Below are 27,567 nucleotides of genomic sequence, written 5' to 3' on the forward strand. Positions count from 1 at the left end.
GCAACTACAGGCTGGTCAGTCTCACTTTAGTACCTGGCAAGATCATGGAACAGATCCTTCTTTAAACTATGCTTAGACATATGGAAAATAAAGTGGTGACTGGTGACAGTCAGCACTGGCTTCACTGAAGGCAAATCATGCCTTAGAAATTTGCTGGCTTCCTGTGATGGGGTTGCAGCAGTGATGGATGAGAGAAGGGCAACAGACATCACCTTCCTGGACTTGTGAAAAGCATTTGACACTGTCCTGCACAATATTCTTGCCTCTAAACAGGACAGATGTGGATTTGATGGATGGACCACTCAGTGGATAAAATACTGGCTGGATGGCCTCACTCAAAGAACTGCGGTCAGCAGCTCAATGTCCAAGTGGAGAACACTGAGGAGTGATGTCCCTCAGGGGTCAGTATTGGGGCTGATCTTTCTTAACATTTTTGTCAGTGACATGGAGAGTGGGGTCAAGTGCACTCTCAGCAAGCTTGCCAGCAATACCAAGATGCGTGGTGTGGTGCAGTAACATGCTGGAGTAAAGGAGCTTCATGGGCTTGAGAGGTGAGCCTGTGTGAACCTCACGTGGTTCAACAAGCCAAGTGCAAAGTCCTGCATGTGGGTTGGGGCAATCCCAAACACAAGTACAGACTGGGCTGAGAATGGATTGAGAGTAGCCCTGGGGAGAAGGACTTGGATGTGTGGGTGGACAAGAAGCTCACTGTAATTCAGCAATGTGTGCTTGCAGCACAGAGAGCCAAATGTGTCCTGGGCTGCATCAAAAGCTGCATGGCCAGCGGGCCAAGCGAGATGATTCTCCCCCTCTGCTCTAGTGAGACCCCCACCTGGAGTGCTGTGTCCTGTTCTGGGGCCCCCAGCACAACAAAGGCATTGACTTGTTACAATGAGCCCTGGGGAGAGCCTTAAAGTCAATCACACAGGACAGTAGCACCTCTCTCCTACAAACACAGGCTAAGAGACCTGGGGCTGCTCAGCCTGGAGAAGAGAAGGCTCCAAAGAGACCTTAGAGCAACCTTACAGGACCTAAAGGGGGCCTAGAAGAAAGCTGGAAAGAAGCTTTTCTTAAGGGTAAGGAGTAATAGGACAAGGGGGAATGGCCTTAAACTATAGGAGGGCAGGTTCAGATTAGATATTGGGAAAAAATTATTTTCTCTAAGTGTGGTGAAGTACAGGTTTCCCAGAGAGGCTGTGGACTCCCCATCCCTGGAGGTGTTCAAGACCTGGCTGGAGCTCTGAGCAACCTGGTCGTGTTGAAGAGGCATTGGAACTAGATGAACCTTCCAACTCAAACCATTCTATACAGGGAAACAGACCAATGGATTCCTCCCTCCTTGGGGAAAATAAGAAAGGTTCTTGGAAGCATTTCAACAATGCTATGAACAATTTTACTCTTGGAAACCAGTGAAAATATAGCCACTTTTCTCCCTGTGAGGGCTAACTTAAAGTATACCCCTCAGAAAGGTACAACGTCGCAGGCCCCTACTGGGCTTCGCCACACGGTACCAGATCAGGATGCAAAGGTTGACTGCATAGACTGATGGGAGCTGGCAGAGGTTCTGCAAACCTCAGCACGTTCCCTACTTTTAACCTAATTACAGACCTGTATCAGTAAACTGAAGCATCTCTGGGTTTCAGGGTTTTTGCTAGTTCTACTTTTTTTTATATGTATTTTTTGTTGGATTTTTTTAAGGTTTCTACCAGTTGCAGGATTTTCTAAGTTCAATAATAATTCAATAAAATTGTTCCGATTCAAGAAGAAAAACACCCCAAATTACTCACGCTAGCCAGAAGTTAGGAACTTCTCCTGTATTTAAGTGAGTATCAGTTACAGCAGTTACACAGCTTCTCAGTGAGAATTAAGGTTTATTAGGGCAGGGGAGGCAGACAAGAACAAAAAAACAATACAATGACCAATACCCAGCACCTATACAAATCTTGATGCTTCGTGATCATTAGGCTACTTGACCCGACTTTATATGCAAAGTTTACAAATTTCTGGGGCAAGCAGATGCAAAACGATGCATCCTCTTCCTCACTGATAGCAGAGAAAATTATAACAAAGAATTCCTTATAGAGGAGGCTTTTGAAAATATCAGTCACAGCCCAAAATAAATAGCTACATAAATGGAACAGTTTGGGGAGATTGTTCTAACCAAAGATCTGAAAGAGTTCTGTGCGCCATTTCTCTCCTGATGCCGAGCATGAGTTTGGCCATCTTTTCAGATGAAATTCTGAATATAATTTACCTTGAAACCCTGGAAAGACATGGTCATTTAACCATATGGTAGCTATCCCAAATTAAACACCTCTGTGCAAATCATAGCAACTACAGAAACTTGCAGACAAAAACAAAAGGAGTATAGTGAAACCATGTGAAGTCCCTACTAGTCTCAACAGGAATGTGTCTTGCAAAAGAGAGCTTTAATCAAACAGTACCAGTTTTAACAATTTTGCTGCAAATGCTGCAAGTATAGTCAGGAGTACCGACAAGCAACACTTACCAACCAAAGACACTGTTAAGCTCTGCAAGTTGTGGGTCTTGCTGAACATCACTCACAAGGGAGATGGCTTCCACTGCACCCCAACTGGGGAGCCCCCAGCAGCCAAACCCAGGCCCTGTATGGACCCAGCCAGAAGTATCCCATTTGCTGGGGACGTGGACTGCCAGGCTCCAAGGTCCCAAAAGAGACCACTCCAAGGTCCCAACAGAGACCAGCTCACAGAGACCAGGGCCAGATCAACTCTGGGAGGGCTGTGAAAAGCAAGTGACTACTACTTGCTTCAGTTTTATGAACAAACTTGCCCATATGGAGCTCCAAGACAAATCACAGCTTTTGGGTTTGATTTTGAAAGTCACATGTTGAAGCAGTAGAAATGCATAGAGAAAGAAGGCTTACTGTATAAGCATGAAAGGTCTTAATGAACTAAGCGAGGTTCACATCCCACACATTGAAGTAAAAATTTCCATTTCATGACAATCTTCCTCATCCAGAAAGTTGTTGAGACTAGAGAGAGAAATATTGAAACTACTTCCTCTTACATCCAGTAACAATTCCTCTGCCTAGAAATCTATCGTACTATCATGAACTTATAGAATGCAAAGTTAGGAAAATTGTCCACCAATTTTGTCACCAAAATTGTCTTAATATTATTGTTACTGCTCCCAGAATCTGGGGCTTTCAAAACAAAATAATATGAACACTGCACCTTTTCATTATTGGCAAGAAGTATTACTGCTGTTTGTTTCTATGTTCCAGTCTACATGGAAGCGGTATGTGGAATAGGGTAAGAACATGCTAAGTGACAGCAGCCCCCAGTTTTTTAACCTAGTGGTAGCAACACAGAAGAAAATCATGTAGGTGCTACTTCTTTCAAAGTAGAGGCTTCTTCAATACAGAACCAGCACAGTAAAAAAAAAAACATATTAATTAGAACTGGTGAACATGCAGCCTGTTGGTCAAAACTGGCCTTCTCAGCTTTTATTCAGCAGTAATAATACGAAATTATGTACACTAGCTTCTCAGGTAAATTTACTTTTGAAGTCAAGCAATAAAAAACTACAATGCTTTTCCAAAAATCCAGAATAGTCAACAAATAACCAGTTCTTCCTCAACAGACAAGATAAAGATGGGATTTACATCTTCTCTAAGCTCTTAAGATTTTTTTGTCTATGCCAGGTTTAAATATCTTTCCGTCCATAAGTGTTGCAGCTTAGCAAGAGGAATCAACAAAAAAGAGTGCAACAGCTTAAAAGTGTTTTGGCCCCTATAAAGAGCAAAGCAACTACTTCTTTGAGACCTATACAAAAAAAAAAATTGCAGAAAGCCTGTGCAAGTTGGGAAGAACAGTGGTATTATACCACTAAAGCAGTTATGCAAGCAAACTGTAATTTAGACTTTTGCCAACAGGGACTACTTTGTTCAGAGAATCCATAGATACCACACTGACAACAGTAGCATAGGATAATCTCCTCTAGGGAGATTCTAGCTCTAGGAGAGAGCTTGACACTAATGCTCTTTTTACAGTTTCAGAACTACTTTTAAGGGTAAAGAATCTTGATCTATTTTCCCATGCTAGAAGGAAGAAAGGAAGTAGCTGAACTAGTCTAAGCCAGAAGGCAATAGACTAGTCAAGAGTCACTGTCATGGCTAAACAAGAAAACATATTTCAGTTAAAAAAAAAAAATCTGTAATTTCAAATGAAGCAATGATGTTTAGTCTTGAAACTGGGACGTCTCCCATATTTGCCCTAAGCCAGGACAAACATATAAAACAGAGTTCAGAATCTGAAGCAAAAATTCCCCAACATATAAGAAATTACACCAAATACAACTTCAGGTGCAAAGCTAAAACACACCCATGGCCCTAAAGCAGTAATGGAAGTCTACTTGTGTTCTCTGAAAGGCTTCCATCACCAGCTCTATCAACCCAATTTTTCTCTTAGCCTTCTACAATCCAGATACTATCAAAATAAATACAGTTAACAAAAAAAGTGCTGCCACAAACTAGATGACCTCATACAGTTTGCTTGTTAAATTACAGGCATCACATCCTGACAAGTTTCACTCTTTTTTTTTGTTTATCCATTTTATTTATATGCCAAAATAGGTAGTTACAGTAGTTGCCTTTGTCCAAACACCTGAAGGACAGAAACACTGCATACGAAACACTAGCTTAAGGTACTCAGTGTACTGGTATTGGGACAGAGGTTAATTTTCTTCACAGTAGCTGTAATGGGGCTGTGGTTTGGATTTGTGATGAAAACAATATTAATAACACAGGGTTGTTTTAGTTATTGCTGAGCTGTGCTTGCACAGCACCGAGGACTTTTCTGCTTCTCACAACGCCCCACCAGCAAGCAGGCTGGTGATCTGAAAGCTGGAAGGGACAGAGCTGAGACAGCTGACCCCAACTGACCCAAGAGATATCCCATGCCATATGAGATCACACTCAGCATATAAAGATGAGGGAAGGAGGACAAAGAGAGGAGTGTTTGGAGTGATGGCATTTGTCTTCCCACATCATTATTATGTGTGATGGGGCACTGCTTTCCTGGAGATGGCTCAACACCTGCCTGCCTATGGGAAGTGGTGAATGAATTCCTTGTTTTGCTTTGCTTGTATGCACAGTTTTTGCTTTCCCTACTGAAATACCTTTATCTCAACCCATGACTTTTCTCATGTTTATGTTTCTGATTCTCTCCCCCATCACACTGGTAAAGAATGAGCAAGTGCCTGCATAGGACTGAGCTGCCCACCAGGATCAAACCAAGCCAGAAAATGGCAGAATTAAGGTAACATACAACCTTGATATATTTACCTTAAATAGAATAAAGACAGTGCTTAATTACACATCCCTACTACTTTGAAAGTTAGGAGGAGAAGTGTTTTTTAATTAAGAAGTCTATCCACAATACCAGTTCTAAACACTTTGGATATTCCTTTATAGGTTTGTTCTGTAAGGGGAACCAATGAATCTTACGTCATCAAACACATGGTGGACTTAATTAAACTTACTTATTTTGCTATTTTAATAAATAACACAAGCACTTGAAGAACATTAGGAGAGCAAGGAAATACACAACAGGAAACAGAGCATTTAATAAAATTATACAGAAGCATCTTACCCTATGAAATGCCACGTGACTGAAGCAGCCTTTACGCATCATGAGACAGGAACACTTACACTGGAGTTGAAATGGCCACAGGCAAAATTAATTCCTAATTTACAGGAAAAAAATTTCAGAACTTAAATCCTCTTTCACTAGGTTTAAATATAACCCAATATATCACATGCTGGATATATTTTACAGGAACAACTACTGTCACCTCATAAGTAAACATTTTAAGTATGCTAAAACTGTTGCAATAGTTTACCGAGGCAAACAAAACCGTACCTTGGGTAATTAATTTTTTTCTTTGGAAAATAAGAAGCACAGCTGGCATATTGATAGGCCAATACTTGGGGATAGAACTGGCAGCATAGTCAGCAACACGTGACATTTCCTGTGCCAGAAAGGAGTTCTCTGGAAGCTTCAATGTATTTATATAAACAGTTTTGGTCTTTATTGCTATTAGGTTTTACTGACGGATTTCCTCTCTGTGGACCAAAACAAGTAAATCACTGTTTTCCCCTCCTCCTTTACACATGATATTTACAAAGAAAGCCTAGCTTTCACAGATGCCTCCCTTCCACCTGAGGAGGGGCAAAAGGGGAAAGCAGGGAGCAAAACTCAAAAGATTCAGCTTTCATAGTTAAGAGGGGGTATAGAATATAAACAGCAAGGTAACAGCTGTGGTAAGCAGGTACAGAACAATCCAAAATAACTGCATGATTAAACATGGTTTAGATGAGTCTTAATGATAAATTAATTAATCAGGTTAAAAAAACCATCCTCAGTCACCTTTCCAAACTGGGCAAAGTAGCACGTGACATATTCAGCTCCAGCAGAGCCAAGAACAAAGAGGGACTACTGCTGTAGTTACATGTCCCCAGTGTTTTCTTTGTGCTGTCACTGCATTTACCTTACTGTCTCATAAGCTGACCTACAGAGAACAACTGGCAGAAAGCTAAAACTGTTTTCTGCTAATTCAGCCCCCAAAGTTGCCTGCTCTAAGATCTGCTGAACAACAGTGCAAGAGAACAGCCAGGAAACTCCCAAGGGAGGGATATAAAGGGAGACTACCTTTCCTAGCAAGAGCTTGAAGTCTGAAATATTTTTAAACAGCCGTCTTTTAAAATCCATCTTTTAGTAAGGATTTGCTAATCTGTGCAGATGTACCTTGGCTACTGGTCTCATCTACAAAGCAGACATCTAATCATATTCCCAAATAATGCTTTAAGACTAAAGTCTTAAACTTCTTCACTTTCTTAGAAAGAAAGTATAAATTCACGGTTCAGCAATTTCTATAGCACTCAAGTCTGTAAGAAACAGAAGATACAGAGTATAAACCATCAGTAGCCATGCATCATCTTTTCTCTAATTTCTGCACCCTACCATCATTCCTATCCAAACACAGTGCCCAGCAGGTCAAATAGGCAGCACACCTCACATGTGTGAGCTGCACAGATGTCAGGTCACCCCCAGTACCTCATGACCCCCCACACCACCTGCCACACTCTCCCCTTAGACACACCAACATCCTTTATCTTACCAAGCAAAGCAAGTTTTGTATAGATTAGCAAACAGGCAAGTATTTTGAGCATTTTGAGTGTTGCTTACAATATTGGTTTAATATACTGATTATTTTTGTAAGATTGTTCATCAAAAGATACCCTGAAATGTTTAAATGTAGGATTCAAATAGTATAATACATTTTGATCTGCCAGATACTGTTTTTTGATCTCAGCATTTTTATACTTGATGTTTATTTTCAGACGTGTGCTTACATTGTATTGTTTTGGATTGAAGATTATTTCCAATCATGGAATCACAGCATGGGTGAGGTTGGAAGGGACCACAGTGGGTGATCTGGTCCAACCTCCCTGCTCAATCCTAGAATACATGGCACAGGATTGCATCCAGACAATTCTTGAATATCTCCAGTGACAGAGATTCCACAATAATTTACAGAATCCAGAATATCTAAACTCAACAGCAGAACAATGGGGGGGGGGGGAAGTTTAGTTTTGACAGTTCTTTTATCCTAGAAATTTTCAGTCACTTTCCAAGTAGTCATGTTATTCTGAATAATGATTTGGAATATTGTATTCGAATGCACCAGGAGCATAAAGTAATATTCTAACTTCTTCAGTTTGAAAGAAAGAAAAGAGAGTGATTAGTGGAAATCACTCTTAAAAAAAACCCCAACAGAACAAAAACAAAAAACAAGAGCAGCAATATCAAGCCTTGTCACTTGGTGGCAGCACACCAAAGAAAACCAAAACACTTGAGCAAGACCACAAAATTGCTTGCCAGCACATACTATTTTAATCTCTCTCCTACAAGTGCCAGAATACCTGGAAGTTTCTGGTCACTTCACATATTTAAGGCAGACACCTAAATTTTTAAGACTACTGATTTCACATTCAAGGAGATACTAAAGGCTCAAAATTAGAAGAGCTTTATTTCAGTCTTTTTGACATGTTTAGAGGTTCACCTACCTCCACCAAAATTGCCAGAAATATACTAAATAGTATTCCCAAACAGGTGCAAGGCTGAGCAAGAAAACAGAAGCAATACTTGAAAGCCTGGCATCCCAACAGTTCCTACAAACTGAACAAAATAGGGGACCCTGCGTGAGATGCACCATGGGTTTGGATTTCATGCCACCAGAAAAGGCCTGACAACACACCAGAAAACTCATTACAGTCCTACATCTCTTCCACCAGCTGAAGCTCTTGCCAGCATCACACGTGAAAGGCAACACCACACACCAGTACCCAACAGTGCTATTGTAGTCAGTGACAATGAACAAGAACTGATAGTCTTTACCCATTTAAATAATTGATGTTAAGCAAAGGTTAGATTTAATTAAATTAGTAATATTTAATAATAATTAAATAATTTAGCAAACGCTTTCAAGAAGCATTTGAAACTACTACTGAAGCAGGAAAGAGATGCAATGAGAACACAAAGATCTGCTGACTTCCTTCTCCACTGAGTAATGTTGTAGCAAAGGGTCATTTATCAAAGGGCCAACAGGATCCTTATCTTTTCTCTCAAACTGGTCTTCTACACACTGATGTACAAAGACATACAAACTATACAATGTCTTATTTCTGTAACCACATGATAGACAGCTTTGTTTTGCTAGAATTCTAAAATCTAAAATTTTGGTTTAGATTACTATTTGTAATCTACATGCCAAATTTATTCTTAAGATTACCATATACTATCACATCATTAACACACAAGTTGCAATAACAGTTTTATTTTCTCTATATTAGACCTTTATTATTATAACTACAATATTTAAAACACAGTCATTTCTTAGTAATGATCCCCTACAAAAGCAACTAATGAAGTCTTTATAGTACTGAGGGCTTTTTGTAGCAAACATAAGATGATATCCAAACAATTGATTTCTGGAACAAAGAATTTGAGCATAAAAGAGCAGAGTACTCATATGCAAGCTTCAGGGAGATAAAGTCATCACTTTAAGTCAAGCATTAGGAAGTAAGTATGACTTGTACCACAGAAGAGTGACTACAGTAGTTAAAAATATTAAATAAATTCAAGCTGAGAAGATAAACTCTCCCTCCTTTCCCCCTACCTAACCAAATAGTTTACTGTTGTCTAGTATACATGCAGTGTGGTAGGGCCCTTCGATTTTATCAGCTTCATTAAAACTCCACTTTCAGTGGGACATACATGAAACAACAGCCTAATCCAGCATTGCAGCAAGAAGATAAAATGGAGACGGAGAGAGAGAGATGAAAGTGAACACAGAAGGCAAGAGAAACGCAGCAGTTTGCCATCAGAGGGAGTACGAGCTTTAAACAAGAGTGCTCAGCTTCCAGGTGGGAGCAGACAAACAGTTCTCTGATTATGAACACCTACATAGTTTTAAGGGAGGGCTGGTCCTCCAAATTCTTGTAGAGAAACAGCATATATGTGAAAAAGCTGCAAGAAAACAAAGTTTTTGTTGAAAAACAGAGCTGCTATACTATTTTTGCAAGCAGAAAGACATAGCCATGGGACAATGAAAAACAACTTCAAAGTTCTGCCCATTTAAATTACTAATATTACAAAAAGTTGGGAAAATGTGCTCCTGATCCTTTTTTTCAGTAAATGTACTGCCTTAAAAAAAAAAAAAAAAACAACAAAACAACCATTCTATATCACAACATGGAACTTGATTTTGGGCCTGACTTAAATGCTAAACAAATAAGGCACAGGACTATATATCAACCTGCACTTTATCCCAAACTCTCAGCTCCACTTCAGTGCTGTTCAGTGCCAAATGTGCCTTCAATACACTGCATGCTCCTCAACATTACCTGTAAGAGCAGATCCTCAGCTGAGGCATGGAGAAAAGAGACGTCACAGAATGATTCTGTGTAAAAAAAATAATATTTCACTACTACCACCACCACACACAGGTTTCTAAGATTTCTTTTTTATCCCTGTTCCTAAAAAGGAAAGATAAACCATTCATCATATTCAAGACTGTCATACAAGGTCTAGACAACAATGAAGCACTATCAGACCCACTCTGTTTCAAAAAGGAAAATGCTTGCCCATTTATCCATGTCCCAAGTTGCAGAATACACTAACTTCCCCATACACTAGGAAAAAACAGTTGTCTATATTCCAGAGGCCCTGAAAAAGTAACAGAGTAGGTCTACAGTACCTCAGTGTATTTTCTACATCCAAACAATGGAGCCGTTAATTTGCTCATCTTCATTTTTCCTATTTAAAAGTGGTCTCAGCAAAACTGGCAGAGGTCTGGCTTCTTCTAAAAATAGTGTTAATTGCATTTTAGGTAGGGAAAACAATAAAAGACTGCTTCCCTAATTTTAAAAGGAAGGTGAACTAAAATCTGATTGAATCATAGCAAAATAACTCTTGTTGGGGTGGTGAGAGGGAAACACTCTTTTTCACAGGAATCAAAAGCTGGAGGCACATACTTGGTGTTAAGTACGTTGCCTGCTTAGGACAAGTGTAAATGAGTCATACCATCTGTACTCACATTCAAATGATAGTCTGGCAAGATAGCAGGGATAACACAAAGCAATATGATGCTCTGCTCTTAATGGTAGGGATGCAGTTAAGCTGGGAAATAGAGGGAGACTTAGCAGTTAAACTAAGAACTACCTACAATGAGAGACTCTGAACACCTTATTCTCTGAATTTATAATTAGTTGTAGAATGCTATACAGAAATCAATAGTACAGAAATACCTACAAACTCATATATAACAATACTGCAGAGGCTGATTAATGCTGTATTTCACATGAATATTTCTGTCTCACAGAATAATGCAGATATGCTCAAAGTATAAATAGATTAGAGCAAGAAGTCATTGTGGAACATCAATAATTCAGAGAGAAGCTATTTAAGATAACCATTTGTTATAGAGACAAGACCAAATGCATTGACTAAGAAATTGCATGGACTAAGAAAAAAACAACATGAAAACAACAAAATCAACACTGGCAAGCAGCCTTCTGCAGCAAGTTGTGCTGAGCAGAGTAAAAGGAATAACCACGTTAGAAGAAACAAGGAGCTCACAAAAATGCAGTGTGAGACTAATCTCAGCAAAGGTAGGGGAAGTCTCATCCAGAAAGATGACTGGTGGTAGTATCTGAGCCAGAGCAGACAAAGCCATCACCAGCATCTGGAGCAACATGCCACAGAAAACTGCTAGTCCCGCAACAGCTGGGTGGGTGGAGGACCCAAACTAATGGAAGTCATAACCAAGACTTATCATGAAACAAATTAATAATACTGGAAAAATGTGCCAAGTTCAGGTGTCTTCAGTACTCTTTTAAAAAGTCATGGAAAGTCAAAGTATGTGAAAGGCGGAGCTTACCAACATTATTTTAGTTGTAATAAAAGCAATATATTTTAAAGTACAAAACTAAGCTTTACTTTGGATCTCAGGATATGTAATTTAATATATGTAGCACCGAACCCTCCATCTTTTACATCTGATGAGTGTCAGTGGTACCAAATGATGCTAAAGACTGTTTCAGTGTAGCACAAACACAGAGTTTATTTATCATCATTACATATAAACTAGAGTACGTACAGGAAGGACAAGAAGTTCTTCCCAAGATATTCCTGAATATCTTGGGGGCGGGAAGGAGGAGAATAGACATCCATCTGCTGTTTCAAAATCCTTGTGATGATTTGTTTATATTTTTACCAAGCTTTGAGGAGCGTGAAATGTACAAATAATTCAAAAAGGTATCTCACTTTCTCCTTGTTTTCATGTCTTCATCTTTTAATTATATGAGAAAACTGTTTACGATATTAAAAAAGGATCACTGATGCATTTATGTTGATTTACTTGCTTGAACCTCTAATTTTTTGTTGGTTAAAATCAGGCATATTATTTCAGAGCATTCTAGAGGTTATATTAACAGCATTTACAACTCCCAGCAGGTTTAGCAGAAGCAGATATTCACAAGGATGTCTGTCCCCAGTAATCACAGTTCACAAGTAGGTACACTAACATAAAATCAATACCATTAACATACACATGCAGCTGTGAGCCGAGCTGATTTGAGGGGAAGGAGGAGGATTTGAGGGGGTAGGAGGATGCTATCCCTTACTATTTCCTCAGTGACTACTGTTTACCAAGGACAACCACGTGGAGGAGCTTCACAGGCAAACAAAGCAGTAATTCAAGCCGTTTCATTATGAATCAGCAGAACTGTCACAGATCATGGCAAAAGTATTAGACCGTTTTTAAATAAAAGTAAACACCAAATTTAATAGTTCTCCTGATGTTGAATCTGACTCTGTGATTTGCTATTCAGATAAAAGCTTTGAGCTTGAACAGTTCCATGGTGTAAAACAAGAGGTGAAATAACGAACTGACAAGCCTGAAGATTTGTGAACCTACGAAGCATTTCAAATGACATAAGTGAAAACGCGTGTTGATCCTCTGATGTTCACACCACTGTTAAAAATGAAAAATGATCAAAGCACAAGAGGAGTAAGATCCTCTAAAAAATCCAGAAACCTTTACCTGCATGTTATTTCAGCATGTGCAAATGTATAATTTCAAGCAGTAACTACTTATACAAAAAGCCATATCAACACAGAAAATTCTTATGACATACACCTTAAAAAAACACACAAAGTAGTGCAGCTACTGCACTCAGATGCAGCTACAGCCTTCATTTTCACTTTTACAATTCTTTAAGCACTTCAGAGGTAATTTCCAGTTAAAAATTTGGGAAGAAGGCAAAGCAAGCAGAAGATGAATTCTGATCAAACTTAACATCAAAAGGACAGATAGACAATAGCATTGCTCCTCAAGCTGAGGGGAGAAATCTTTACATTTCACACATCTTTTAGCAAGGTAATTATCTGGATAAAAACGAGGTGGTATGCTATGAGTCACAGCAGTTCATACATAAATCAATCCATTAAGAAACTTCACAACCAGGACAGACTTCTTTAGATCCTACATCTACTCTTCAAAAACATTGTACGTAAGACCAGAAAAGAGTAATGCTTTCTAATCTGAACAGATGCCTGTGACATTCGAAGAGAAATACAAATCAAGAAGTGATGTTCATAGACATTGATATTAGAAGAAAGCACAGGTTTAGAGCTATTTGAGTCTATGTTTGTCCATAGCAGGTTACCTCTCAAAGTCTACAGTCTGTCTTCACAGAAACCTCAGTGCTTAAAGCACACAAGAGGACTGAAGAGTTAAGACCCTCAGATTATAACTGTGGAACAGAGACTTAGTAGTATACAGCTATGACATATTTCAGAACATCTATGGGAAGACAGCAGTTAAAAATTGATACTGGGTAGAGGGAGGAAATAATTTCATACTTTAGGTATCTGCCAAGGCACAAAGATTAGACTTGATTAATAGTATTTATAGGATAGCAGGGTGGAAGTTTGTGAGGTCATCTTTTACCAGCACGCCACCTTTAGGAAATTGTTTCTTGATTCATGGGTTTTAATCATTACTATTTAATTTTCATGTGTCTGAATTTTAACATTCCCACTCTACCAAATACAAGGGTAGGAAAAACAGGAAGAAGGGTTAGGAGTATTTTAGATAATACACATCCATCAGACAGAATGATAAAACCTAAATACTATTTCAAATGAAAAAAGTATGCATTTGCAAAATTAAGTTACAGGCATAAAAAAAAAAAGAATGTCTATTGGAAACATTCAGCTCATGCACTAACAGGAACAAGCCACCATAAGTAAAAGTTTCCTTGGAGTTGTTTCTCCCTCCCTGAAAGGAAAACAGTATCTTTAAAAAGAATATTTTAGATTAATTTTTGAAAGCAAAAATAGAAGTACATCCAAATGGCCTCACTGGATCTTTAATGAGGAAGTGCCATACTACACAGGGAATAACAGTGCATGCAGTCATTTCTCTATTCCCAGGGCCACCAATGCAAACAGCAATTGTCTTCTTAAGCCTATTGACTAGGCCTTTTAAGAAAAAAATTGGAAAATGTAACAAAATATATGGAATAAGCAGCTCTTTAAATAGATTTAAGAGTCTGCAATTTCATATAAACACTAGTATACATGGGTGGTGTTGTCTTATTAGCCTTGAGGCTATTGTAACAGGATAAAAACATGTTTTTAAAATGGGAGAGTCAAAATTCACTTGGAATAGAGGCATTCCACATAGGTGTGTCAGAACAAAGCTTTGATATTTTAACACTGCTAAACGATACACAGTTTTCATTGCCCAAAATGCAAAACAGTAAAAGAGAACTGGCCAGTAGACTCAAGAGTCACATTTTCACATATGGATGTAGCAGGACTTCACCTTACAAGAGGCACAAATCAGTGAGTTTCAAGTCAAATATTTGAGTGAAAAACAAGATCCGCATTTTCCAGTTCACTGTAATTCCACGGGAACACAGAGGGTACTACCACACGCTTTAGGATTTTCTTATTCGAGGGAAAAATCCAGTTGCTTGGACAGGACACGTGGCCAAACATCTCCTTTATGTGCACTCTATCAATTGCTTAAAGCTTAAATCATGACTGCCACTTCCACATAATTGCACAAGGCCAACTGGCATTCTTACCTGCCGTGCACAAGTGCCACAGCAGATTCCACTACATCAATACAGCCTGCAGAGGGAAGAAAATCAGATACCTCTGATGCCAGAAGTCAGTCCCTTCTCTATCTGACCTGAGGACTGCTCTACTTAAGAGCACAATTTTGAAGTTCAGCAAGATCTGGCCATTACAGGAAAAAACAAAGAGTAAATAAATAAATAAAAAAATTATTACATTTCACAGATAGTGGAACACTTCAAGGGATGAGAAAAAAGACAGGTTAACTGTTACAGCTAAGTCCACTTGCACAGTGGACACAGACATTCTCAGGAAAATTAATCCCAACCAAGTCATGAATCTAAAGCAGATCACACAAACCAAACTAAGACCTTGCTCAGTTAAAGTGCCATTACGCTGACTAAATAGAATTCACTTCCAAAGTACTTTTGCCTACCTGTAATTATCTAGGTGCAATACTCTTAAAAACAAATAAACAAGTCAGATTTTTTTTCTTGACAGGATCCAAGAACTATGCCACATGAAAATTTCAAATTTTTCACTTCTTCAGGGTGAAGACAGGGGTCAGTTGGGAAAAGATTGTGAGAACACATCTCCTCTTATGATGAGAGAATGTGGGAGCTGGACCTCTTAGGTTAGAGAAGACAGAGAGGGGATCTCATCAGTGCTTATAAATATCTTAAAGGTGGATGCCAAGAGGATGGTGGCAGATTCTTTTCAGTGGTGCCCAGTGACAGGACAAGAAGCAGTGTCCATAAACCAAAACACAAGAAGTTTCACCTCAACACAAGGAACAACTTATTTTCATTGAGGTGGCAGAGCACTGGAACAGGCTGCCCAGAGAGGTTGTGGAGCTTCCCTCTCCAGAGACGTTTAAAACCCACCTGAGTGTGTTTCTGTCACCTGCTCTGTGTGACCCTGCCTTGGGAGGGGTTGGACTGAAATCCCCAGAGGTCATTTCCAACCCTAGTGATATGAAGACAACCTTCAAAACACAGAACAGCAAAATGACGTGCACTAAGCAGGGTGTAATCCAGCACACCAAAACCAGACACAAAAGAAACTCCTATAAAATGATTATTCTAGCATCTCTCCACAATAGCAATGCAATGTTGCAGCAATATCTCTCAGTCCTGACTGCTTAAATCCCTCCGTAGGGAGAAGACAAGCAAGCTACCACTAAATAAGATCACCAGGTGTAACACTCTTCAGAGCAGACAGCTGATTATTTTACTAACACTTTTTTAACTAATCTCTACCTGTGTTCAGAAGGACAGACCTGGGCAAATCCTGGGTTCTCTTTTTGCTTTTTGGATGCACTTAAATAGCACATGATAACCTTTACATGGTATTAATTACTTTAATGCACTAATTACTTTACTCTTATTACTTTTGCTATACTTTTTGTTATTTTATCAGAGCAGCTAACAAAGACAGAAATAAAAAAATATTTTAAGTTGTTTTAATTACATGTACCACTCATTAAAATATTCAAAAAATGTCTTGAGTTAAGTAGTCCACACTATTTCCTTCATACAACAACAGTTAATGAGCTGAATCAATGACTTGGGGCTGGCCACAAAGTCTGTCAAAATTTTAGGATTAGGACAGTTCTGTCAGACTTCAATTCATAGGAGAAGCTTTTCTTTTTCCCAGCTTCTTCTGATTTTCAACACTGAACAGACCAATTAAGAGGAGTAATTGTAAAGAAAATACCATTTGTTCCAGAAGAGGCTACTGTCTAATGCTGCTTTCAAACAGTGAGCTTTCACAAACTCGTTCCAAGTGCTTAGCTCATGACTTCCGTTCGTGAAGCAGCTTGAATTCAATCCTCTGGCAACAAATATATACTGCTTAAGTGTTATTTTTTATAATTCTCTGAAAGCAACTAGATGCTATACTTAAATCTTAGCAAGCTATATTCATATCTTTTCCTAATGTAATTTTTAAATCAAAAATTTCTCTGTCCTGTTCTCTACATACTCTAGTTCAAACATTCCCTCCAAGTTCCCACAATCCATGCCAATAAACCACACTGAAAATAGATTAACCTTTTGTCTAGTCTTATCACTGAGAACCCTTGTACAACAAAATACAAAAAGCACAACAAAAAGTACTTTGTATCTCCTATAAAACAAGGAACATAAAGTACAGAATAACAAGAAATTTGCCATAAATGTAATTTAATTTGCAGCACTGACTCTGATTTTAAAACACTAATAGCTACATAATACAGGTATTCTCAAAACTTTGCATACTTTAAGTAACTTGATTTATTTCAGCATAGCAAAGAAGATTCTGCTATCCTCTCATATTCTGTCCTCTTACCAAGAAAATCTATAATCTGATACTTAGGTGAGCTGTTTTAAATATCAAGCTATGTTTCTTATTAACACTGTGCAAAAGAATTCTTTATTTAATATTTGTCATTCTCATTCCCTCTCCCACCCTTCCTGGGTTCATTTGTTTATGTTTTACATTTTTATGCCACCCATCTGGGTTTTGACACCTACTAGAAGCAGCCCACAGCAGAGACAGGTGACCTACTCAGAAAGCAGCTCCTGAACAGCTGCCTGTGACTTTTAGGCTAAAATTAAAAAAATAAAAAAATAAAAAAAATCAAATGGTGCTGATGACCAGCTTCAAGAACCACCCTGAAGTAGGGGCTGTAACCTAAGTCCTCAAAAACATACACGTGATATGTAGGCAATGGTTTGTTTGGAAACTGTTAAGAACAATTTTATTATACCCTAATATACTGGTAATTATTCTCAGTGCATTCTCACAGTCAAAATATTTTCTTTTAAACAAAGCTTTGTAGTTTTACCATTGCTTATTCCAGAAAATAAATCCAGGCAGATGAATGGCCACAACCTGCTGAATTAAATGCTATTGCAACACAATCAAACTGAGAAACAGAATAAAGTAAGGAACAGTCCACCTTGATAGATAAGGTTTTCATTAATGGCAATTCAAAATGTTATCTTCTCTAGCTGCTGATAAAAATATTTGCACAACCAGTGTGCTTATGTTGTGGTATTCATACAACTATATGAGGTGATGTGTGGAATATAAAACACTATTTACTATTTTCCACTTCCATTTCCTATTGAGCTGAGATGAAAATTTTTCTTCTATTCCAGAAGGTTGCATTTTACTTTTAGACTGGCATGCTTTGTTAATTACTATTTGTAGAGTTTATTTCTACTTAGGAATTTTTCTATGAGCGTGTTTTCATACTGGATATTTCCCTACCCCAAGCATATATCTCTGTGCAGGGAGATAGAGGGATCACTAGTCACAACAGGCATAACTCCAAGCCATCACTGGATGGTGTCCAAGAATTAAAGCTGCATGCATAAGAGGCACAAACGTTGAAGGGCCTTCTATCCATACATGTTTCTATGAGAAAAAAAGGCTGCAGCAAGTTCAGCCTACTTTTGGCATGTGGTTTTCAGGTAACTGGACTACCCAAACATGGTCTTATACTTTCACTGTAACCTCTTGAGAAGAGATGGAAGGCAAGAGAAAGCCTTTTTGGTGTCATTTTCAGAGCTCCAGTAAAACTGACTGGTAGAGCATGTGATCACCCTAAGAGAGGGAAAAAGCAACTTTAAAATGCTGCAGGAAAACTGACATGCTGTTGTCAGATCAGAGATGAGGAAAGAGCTGAGGATCCTGACAGGCAGCACATGTGGTAAACAAGGATGTTACAGTGGAACTTTTCTTCTTTTGGAGTTTTCAGTCAACGTAAGTCAACATGGTGTGTTATAAATAGAAGCAGACTTCTGAAGACCCTAGGTTCTTTCACAGTTAAAGAAGAATTCACAACCACAATCAAAGACCAGAACAATCAAGAACTAGACAAGAAAATCAAGCCTGTTGTTGAGTTTTCAAACACATTCTAAGAAGTTTAAGACCAACAGCATGAAAGTTACTCAGAGAGAAAGGTCCAAAGTAGACAGACCACACTCAAGTTTCTCCACTCACCTCCAGCCCCCAAACCAAAGAACATTAACACAAGTCACATCATCTGCGATTACAGGACATCTGACACAAAGACAGACATTAGCGTAAGTTTATATGATCCAAAACACTCATTTGTACTTCCTACTTTGGAAAACTTTCAAGAAAACTTCACAGACCTATGCTAACCTAAATAATTTGCCTCTCCCCTCCCTTTTCACTGCTTTGCAGAAGAAAAGACTGAGAGACTGCTTAAACTCAGCTACCACCTAATATCAAACCATGGCCTTAGGCAGTAGATGAGAAGCCAGTGAGTTTCAACCATTATTGTTAGAAACCTTGCAAATGAAAACTAAAAAACTAAAAAAAAAACAACTCAAGGAGAAGCACATCATTAAACTCCATCCTAAAATTACAGAACTCTAATGTTTCATAAAAATTTACCTACTCCACTGGCTTAAAAGAACAGAGTTGATTCAGGCATGTACTCCATTTCTCACACACACAGTCCTACCCTACACCAGAAATACATTTGCATTCAGTAGCTAATGTATCTGTATTTCCTTCTCTTATCTGTCAGCTGAAAATGTTGGTATTCACTGTGGTAGATAATTTCCAAGCCATATAATTAGCATAGTTTTGGCTGTTAATTAACCTCTTAAAAGAAAAACAGAATTACAAGAAAAACATATCCTAATGTTTCTGTCAGTATTTTAACCTTGTTTGTTACAGGTCATTTTCATTGCTTCTTATCTAGTGAAAAAATCAAGACAGTGCAAATATACACCAAAGGAATTACACCTTACTTCTGCAGCCATGCTACACAGTGAAAAGTAAGAACTTGGCATTCTGAACAGGCATCCTGTGACAACACAGCACTTCCCAGGCAGGCTACGTATCACTGCACTCCACACAAGAGCAGGTCACGAAACCTTGAGGCCAAATGATGTCATTCAAACAATTCCTCCTCTTATCTTCAATTATCCATCCTACTTTTACAGGTTACTTTTCCCAAAAACAAGGCATGTGTCAGGCATCATAAATGAAGCTCTAGTGGGTATGACAGTCATATATGTATGAGTATACTATATGTATAAAAACAAACAACAGGGCTTTTCTGGACACATCTAAAACACCTATATGTCAGTAAGGATAATAAGGGTTGCCACAACATGGAAGGCTGAGCTCCAGCAGACTGAGATCTTTTCTGCAGGTACATTCATCCTGTCTTTGGGTTCAGTTCACTGTGGCCAACTGCTGCCACCAGATCAAGCTTCAGGCCTGCAGGTTTTATTTGTGCTTGTGGCCATTGCAGAGGCAAGGAGCTAATTTTCCAAAGAACTTACTCCAGAATGACAGTTTCCAAGCAACTCTGCAACACCTCCAGTCAACATGGAGGAGAGCACTGCTAATACCAGTGTGGCGAACTTCCAGGGACGGGGAGCCGAACTTCTCCGACAGTCTCCAAAGCACCACTGGCATTGCTGTTTCTCCTGCCGTTCAAACAGATACTGTTTCTTTGGCTTATGTAAGTTCCAGCAGAGAGCTTTATAGAAGGAAACATATCTCACTGCTCCCCCATGGAAGGGGTTGGATGTCGAGACAGGAAACCAGTGTGACACCCTAAATGTGCGGGATATTTTGTACAGCCATTGCAACAGCAAAAGAGAGCCTTCCAGATGGCAATAAGGTTAAAATGCAAAGATTTAATCAACCATTTTTCAACAGTCATGGCAATTTTTCCGCAAAATTCTTCTAATACTTGTGGACACAGACTCATGAACCATGGCACTTCTAGTAATTATTCTTGAATTATATCTGCAGTAAGTTTAATACTTAAATGATTACAAATGCAGTTTTAACACACGCAGAGTATTACAGAAATTTTATCAACCTTCAGGTATGAAAACCCCATAATCTGTTCAAATGCATGCTATAAAAATATCACATTTTTAAACAATTATGGCTTGCTAGATGTTCAGAGTTAAAAAAAAAAAAAAGTGAGCAAATTCATGATATGTAGAGCCAAAGTCCTTTCAGTCATAAAAGATATGGCTGCATGCAGCTATATTTGCCCTTCCAAAATAACAAATTTGATATACTTGATCCAAAACCATTTTTTACATCTCTGGGTGTAGAAAAACAGCAGGAGGCATCCTCTTCCGTGTATTATTCACAGTGTTACTTTGAGATTATAGATGCTGTGAAAGTTCCCTTCCTGTGCTATAAAAAGGTAGGTAGAAAAAGCAATAGGTAGAAAAAGGAATCAGTATCTTCAAGTTATTGCAAACATAGCTCCACAGGGTAGCTGCATACCTGTTGGTTTTTGGATGATCCTTTACCATGAAACTTGAAGCTCATCAGAAAAGCATTGCTGTTCACTAATGCTGACAAGCTGTGATATCCTAACCCTTTCTGTCCTCCTGGTTCTCTCCGGTGTTTTATAAATGCTCTCTTTACCTTGCCTTTTCACTCTCATTATGAAAGCATTCAAAAAACTCCTCTCTTCAACTCTGTTTCTTACAGAGTAGATTAACTTGACTATTTACATCCCTGATTGCAGTAATTATAATTTGCTAAACTTATGGTTAAAAAGAATAGAGAAATGTCTACGGACAAGTCATAAAATATTCTTTACTCAAAAGGTTTTATTTTAATAGATTTACCATTCTGTAATCTAAGTCGTGTTAAATTTTCCTGTGATTGTGGATGGAAAGAAACCGCAGACCATGTCAGTGGGTAGGACTGGAGGAAATGAGCTGGTTGGTTACTACAGGATCAGTACTGCTGCAGGTCAGTAATGGCCTCTGCAGCCTTGCAGGTGACAGAAACAAGAAGAGAAAGTGTTCTTCTACAAGTACTCCTTAATATTGAAAATTATCCCCCTGAATGAAAGAGCACTGTTAAAAAAATAACAAAACAAAAGGTACTAGATACAGCAGAGCTATAAAACAAAATACAGCTCCTGGAACTGAGACAAGGAGCAAAGGAAATAAAAGCCATCAGGCAGTACCATTACAGGGTTACAGGGTTCTGATTTGGCAAAGACTGCACAGCAACACAGAATTAAGTGTAAGACCTCTTTCTATCGACCCTCATGTTTTAGCAAACACAGCAAGAACAGAACAAAACTCTGCAGTTACAAAGGGACAGAGGAGAGGGGTGAGGAATGCCATCAACATGCTGTTTCTGAAGCATCCTTCTACCATGACCTGGGACATTGTACTAATTTGAAACAATGAGTAATAATGTAACCAGGAAAACAATCTTAGTATTTTGTTTTTCTTCCTCTCCTGATTTTATGTCCTTCATTTAAACCTACCAATAATACTTTTTGGGCACACACTGGTGAGTGAATGAAATGTATGAAATGCTAGCAGACGCTACATTTCCTGAGGCAGGAAAGACACATCAAGTGCTTGGGATGAAAGGACTTGCATAGATCATCTGCCCACTCTCATGAGCAACTGACAGAAGAAGCAGATGACCTGAAGACAGGACAGGGAAGGAGAGTATACCAATTACCCCAAACACAGTACAAAACTTAGTCTGCAGCAATGGATTTAAATTACTTAATAATTTATTAGTTATAGATTATATTAGTATATAAATAACTACAGAACTTCCTGAAAATGTTTTTCACTGCCCCCAGGTAAGCTGTCTATGAGACAAGTAGCTCCTTCATCTATGAGCTGGGTAGATCCCTGGTCTGTTATGCTGCCTGCTGCTTGATGACCAGGTTCCTGATGGAAAATTCGACTTCCTCCTTCGTCAAGGGGACTAGCATAGGTGGAGCTATCAAAATAAAGTCAAAAAGGAGGACAAACAGCAAAATCTTGAAACAAAACATGGATTCTTAATGATTGCTAGAAGTTCTGTAAGCTCTAAAAAAGGCTCATTTTGGTCTCAATGCTTTAACTAACTGCAATTTCATTTTCATTTTGTCATGATGACTGTTCTTGCTTGTGCTCCCTTCTCTTCCTTCATTAAGGCAGTGCTGTATCTTCACTTTGCCAGAGTAAAAAAGAAATAAATCCATGCTTTCTTCTCTGCACCAGATGGAAGCGGGTACAGGACTTCAGCACAAAGTGAGAGTGGACCTTAAGTATAATTGCATGACTGCAAAATTACCAAGAACGACTTAAAGGCAAATGCTCATCATCTTGAATTAGAAAGGCCATTAAGTGAAGTTCATTGTCTGAGAATATGGAAACATTAAACATTTAGGATGACTTCACAACAGTTCAAGACACAGTCAGAATTAGACTCGTCATGTAAACAGGCAGTTACCTACAAAACCTGAACATTCAGGAAGCTCTAAAATGAGTCAGTTCACAACTGTAAACACTTTCACCCCCATCCAGGTAAATTTAATTCTGAAGTTTAACAACATAGGCTTAAGCTGATTTTTTCCTTTTTTTTTTTTTTACCAGATGCTAAGCATTAGAATAGGCAGACTTCTGCTTCATACTTCTCAAATTTATATACTATTTCAGTAACTTACTGAGAAAAATATTTGTTCTCAGGCTGTCCTAAATAGGTAGACTTTATTATTGTAGAAAACAATCTACTTACATAGTACAGTTCACTCAATTCACATACATGCGTTACTGTAGAGACAAACAATGAAAATCTCAGATTATATTAAATTCACAGTAAAGAGCATCTCATTTAAGGACAGAAGTCATCAGCTAAGTCATTAGCTTCAGCTAACAAGCAGTTTTCTAATCTACAAGAATGCTACAAACCAACTATTTTGTCCCTCTTTTATTTGCATATCACTGCTGGTGCTTCCTCTTTATCTCTGCACCCACACAGCTGGCTACAAGTCTCCCCTTCTCTCCCAACTACTCAGTCCCACCACTCTTACATTAGCTCTGGTTTCTGTGATGAAATGGGTCAGTGCTGTATAATTCATCAACACCAGAATCATAACTGAATTAACAGAGTTAAACCGGTATATTGCCACCCTCTGGGGAGAGTGCTAATGTCTTTACTAAGGAAAGAATAACATTCCCTGATATTTTGGAGCTTAAACATTAAGATTCTTTTCTCTTTGTACAAAGGATAACACCGAGACACTTTATTTCAGATGTATCTTGAAATGCCAGATTAGAACTTGTCTTCCACCCCCAACAATGAAAGGAAAACAAACCTCCCAAAAATCAGCACTGTAAGCATGCTCCCAGTGATGTACTGCTTTGTTTACTTTTTTTATTGATGTGAAATGTTCTATGATTCTATTGTGATACAGGTTATTTTAAAACAAACATTATAAATAACTTTGAAACAGTTAGTCACTGTAACTAAGGCAACGAGTCTCCCACTCAATTTCCAAAAATAGGAGTAAGGAATAGAGGTAAGAACAAAGTAAAAAGTTGGCAGGAACAAGAAAACAAATCATCAGATATTAGTTTGACCTCAGTATGGCCCAGCTGATTAGAGAAAAATATCAGGTACGGCAAATGAGAAACAAACTTGCTGACAAAAGAAGAGATGGAGAATATGAGTATATAATACCAAATATATTTAATTTCAATAATCATATTCCACAACCCATTTCAGTGAATGGAACAACCATAGGAATCTGGGAAAATAACAATCCATGCCAAATAGCAGACTGCTAGTTCAGAGTCTCAACAGCTACTAGTTTTCTACAGGAATCATCTTTTTTTGTGGGTGCTAAAGAAGTCACTTCTTCATAGAGACATGCCCATTTGCTTCATATTTCCCCTGATATTTGCCTCCAAATAATGGTCAGAAACCTTCGATGCTATCTACATGAATAGACCTTTATATCCTCACAGAAGGCTGCTGAGTTAACAGGATCCGCCTTAAGGATCTGACTGCAGAATCAAGGCTTGCTTTGTTTCTCCCCCACCTTTTTTTTCCTTCTTCTTTTAAAAGGTTTATTTTCTTGATTGAGGAGAACTGCTTGTTCACAAGTCAAAAGTTCCAAAGTTATCATGGGGCAATCTGATCCCCCCAAACGAACACGTGATAGAACCAGGTTCTCTCAACACATTCTAATGAAAGGGCTGGTAATTACTGCATATAACAAGATAAACAGAGTTCAAGTTACTCAGAGTTGTCCATCAGCTAAAGAAACTTATCTTCTCAGCACATGTAAGTTCTTAGCCTGGGAACAAGAGAACTAACATTAAGACTTTAGGTGTCTTGGTAAGAATTACCAATTCTTAATTTAATTATTTTGTATACTGTTTGAAAAGATTATATGCAAATTTTAGGAAGAACATATGATGGACAACAGAGTACAGAAGAGCTGGTTCTTAACCACTACAAGATTCATGAAAGAAATTATTGGTTTTTTTAAAAGAAGAGTAACTTTAAAGTAACTTCCACCAAAAAATCAAAAATAAACCACACATCTCATTAGCCTACATCTGAACAGAATTTGTAGAGCAATACCACATAATTCCATTCCCACCATATCCCTCCCTCATGGAACAGCAGCAGCTCCTTTTCATCACCACAGGAGACCATTCCTCCTCTTAGTGTAACAAGGAACTAGTTGGGACATTTATTCTTGGCATAAATTCTAAAAGAATGAAGTCTAATGCTGGCAGTAATGAAAATAGCAACCACAGAGGCATTCAGAGTGTTCACTATGACACTGCAAACATTTGTTTAACTGCCAATTGAACAAGATCCATCTTAGCTACGAGAAAGATATAAATGGGCAATAAAGAAGTCAGTGCTCTCACTGTTCAAGGACTTTAAAGATAAGTGGTCATCCTCATATCCTCATGCAGTTGTTCCTACTCAGATCCTTACCACTCATATCTGACTTATGGAAATAAATGAACTGCCTCAAGCACAGTCTAGCAGTCATACAGGAAAATCCCATACAAAATCCTTCCACATGCCCATCATTATTAGCTCTAAGACATCTTCCTGTTACACATTTCAGATTCAGAGAAAATGGCAAATGTATAATATTAAAACTATGATGCACTGAAAGAAAAAAATAAAGCTTTACCAACTAAAGTGACAATGCATCCAGTGAGTTTTGACAGAAATAGCTATATAGCTGCAAAACTAAAGAAAAAAAACAACAAGCCAGTTTTGATTAGTTTCATACCTTTCAACAAAACTCTGCTGAGATGTAGGCTTATGTGAGCCTATAAAAGATGACCTATAGGCACATATGCAGGTACGGCTTATAACAGAAAAGGAATAAATCCCTGGGCTGTTGTGCAATCCAGATTTCACCTACACATTAAGAAAAACTAAGCTGTCAATAACCTCTTAGAGTAAGACAGACTAACTTGCAACCCCTTAAAGAGTAAGAACTTACCTGTTCTGGGAAACAGTTAGTGTACCTAGAATCTACGACTGCATAACAAAAAAAACATAGAAGATACTTAGCCTTTCACAGTTAGCTATGCAGAGGTGAGAGTGCTTTCACACAGGAGACCAAGGCATACCACCACAGATACCCAGAAGCAAGTTACTCCTTCTTTTCCCCCCACCCCGTACCTTCTCTTCCACACACTCCCTCGAAATGGAAAAAAAAAAAAAAAAAAAAAAAAAAAAAAAAAAAAGACTTTGTGATAAAACATTAGTGACCCTTGACCTAAACTGGACTGTCAGTGCAGTTTCTAACAGCAGAGTAACACAGCATTTTAGGAAGAAAGAAACTTCATTTCACTTAGCATTTTTGTAGTTAAAGCAGCATCTCACTTAGAAGAACCTGGTATGCAAGCACCAATATATGAAGACAATACGAAAGCAAACAAACTTAAGGGCAGATACCTCAATTATAATGTACATTTACCATATTTTTCATCTCTACCTTGAATAGTTTAACATTCAAAATTTGCAGATTTGCTTCCTTTGTTATTAAACAACAACTGCACAAACAACCTAGAACAATCTACAACTTCTAATTTGACACCTGAATGATTGCTTTTCTATACCTGAGTTACAGTTTGCTGTTGAGCATTACAGGTATCAGCTTTGCCCAATACAGTTCAATTTAGTTTTAAATGCAATTTTTGCAAACATGGCTTTTTGATACCTGATATACTTTGAAGCAAACACAAATCACTTCTGAAAGTGCAGTGTACACCCTCAATTATGTCAAAACTTTAAAATAAATTCCTACCTGGTAGGATGGCAAACAATAAAGCTCAAGTAGTAACACAAATTTATAGATAATGTACTGGCTGGCTGGCTGTTGAACCCAAGGAAAGGCCTACTATTCTCAGTTCGTGGAAAACCTGTATTCTGAAGGTTAAACGTGTCAAATCAGCCTCCACAGACAAACAAATATTTGAGCTTCACAAACACATTAAGCATCTGCAGGATCAAAGTTTTGTTTATCAGGTACTAAGTAAATTAAATCAAGCAAGTGGAACTGGGATTTCACCCTCTGGGCTCAACTAAGAGCCTCAGAGCAGAATTTCTCACCTCATTGTAACTTCCTGAGCACTGCTTTTACACCAGCTTGCAGTAACTTGAAAAACTAAGCAAGTGCAAACACTAAGCTTCTTGTATGGCATAAGTCTGCCTGTCCCCAGCATAATTCTGAAATTTAACACAGAGCCCCTCTACATTATCAAAGAATAAATTCAACAGGTATATGTTGAATTTGGTAAAATAATCTTGATAATTACATTTAAGTAATACTTTATTTAGTAATTTTTTTTCAGAAAGTTATTCGTCTGACAGTTGAAGAAAGAAACTAGCAAATCACTTCCCTTCTTCATACCAGCTGAAGAGTACAAACAACAGAGCAGCCTTTGCACTTCCCTGTGAAGCACAGCCACCCCTGAAGACAGAGTCATTATAAGGACTACAAATACACAAGACAACTTACTTTATTCTAACCAAACACACCACTACGGAGCAAAGCAAATGGTTCAAGCACACAAGAAGCATGTTT

At 38.3% G+C, this 27,567-nt stretch overlaps 1 protein-coding gene across 2 annotated transcripts in view; it reads right to left on the reverse strand.

Moving 5' to 3' along the window:
* The window catches only part of ANKRD28 (ankyrin repeat domain 28), a 121,501-nt gene that overhangs the window by 91,671 nt on the left and 2,263 nt on the right, over positions 1-27,567 (reverse strand). The window contains exon 2 of one of the 2 annotated variants that reach the window (XM_053977675.1): positions 5,634-5,727. The exons of the other annotated variant lie outside the window; for it this stretch is intronic. Coding sequence (XP_053833650.1) covers positions 5,634-5,675 — 42 coding nt within the window. The 5' untranslated portion in view covers positions 5,676-5,727. The remainder of the gene's footprint in view (positions 1-5,633; positions 5,728-27,567) is intronic. 2 annotated transcript variants of the gene reach the window in all.

This window comes from Vidua macroura, chromosome 1 (genome assembly GCF_024509145.1).
Source record: "Vidua macroura isolate BioBank_ID:100142 chromosome 1, ASM2450914v1, whole genome shotgun sequence".
Classification (NCBI taxonomy): domain Eukaryota; kingdom Metazoa; phylum Chordata; class Aves; order Passeriformes; family Viduidae; genus Vidua; species Vidua macroura.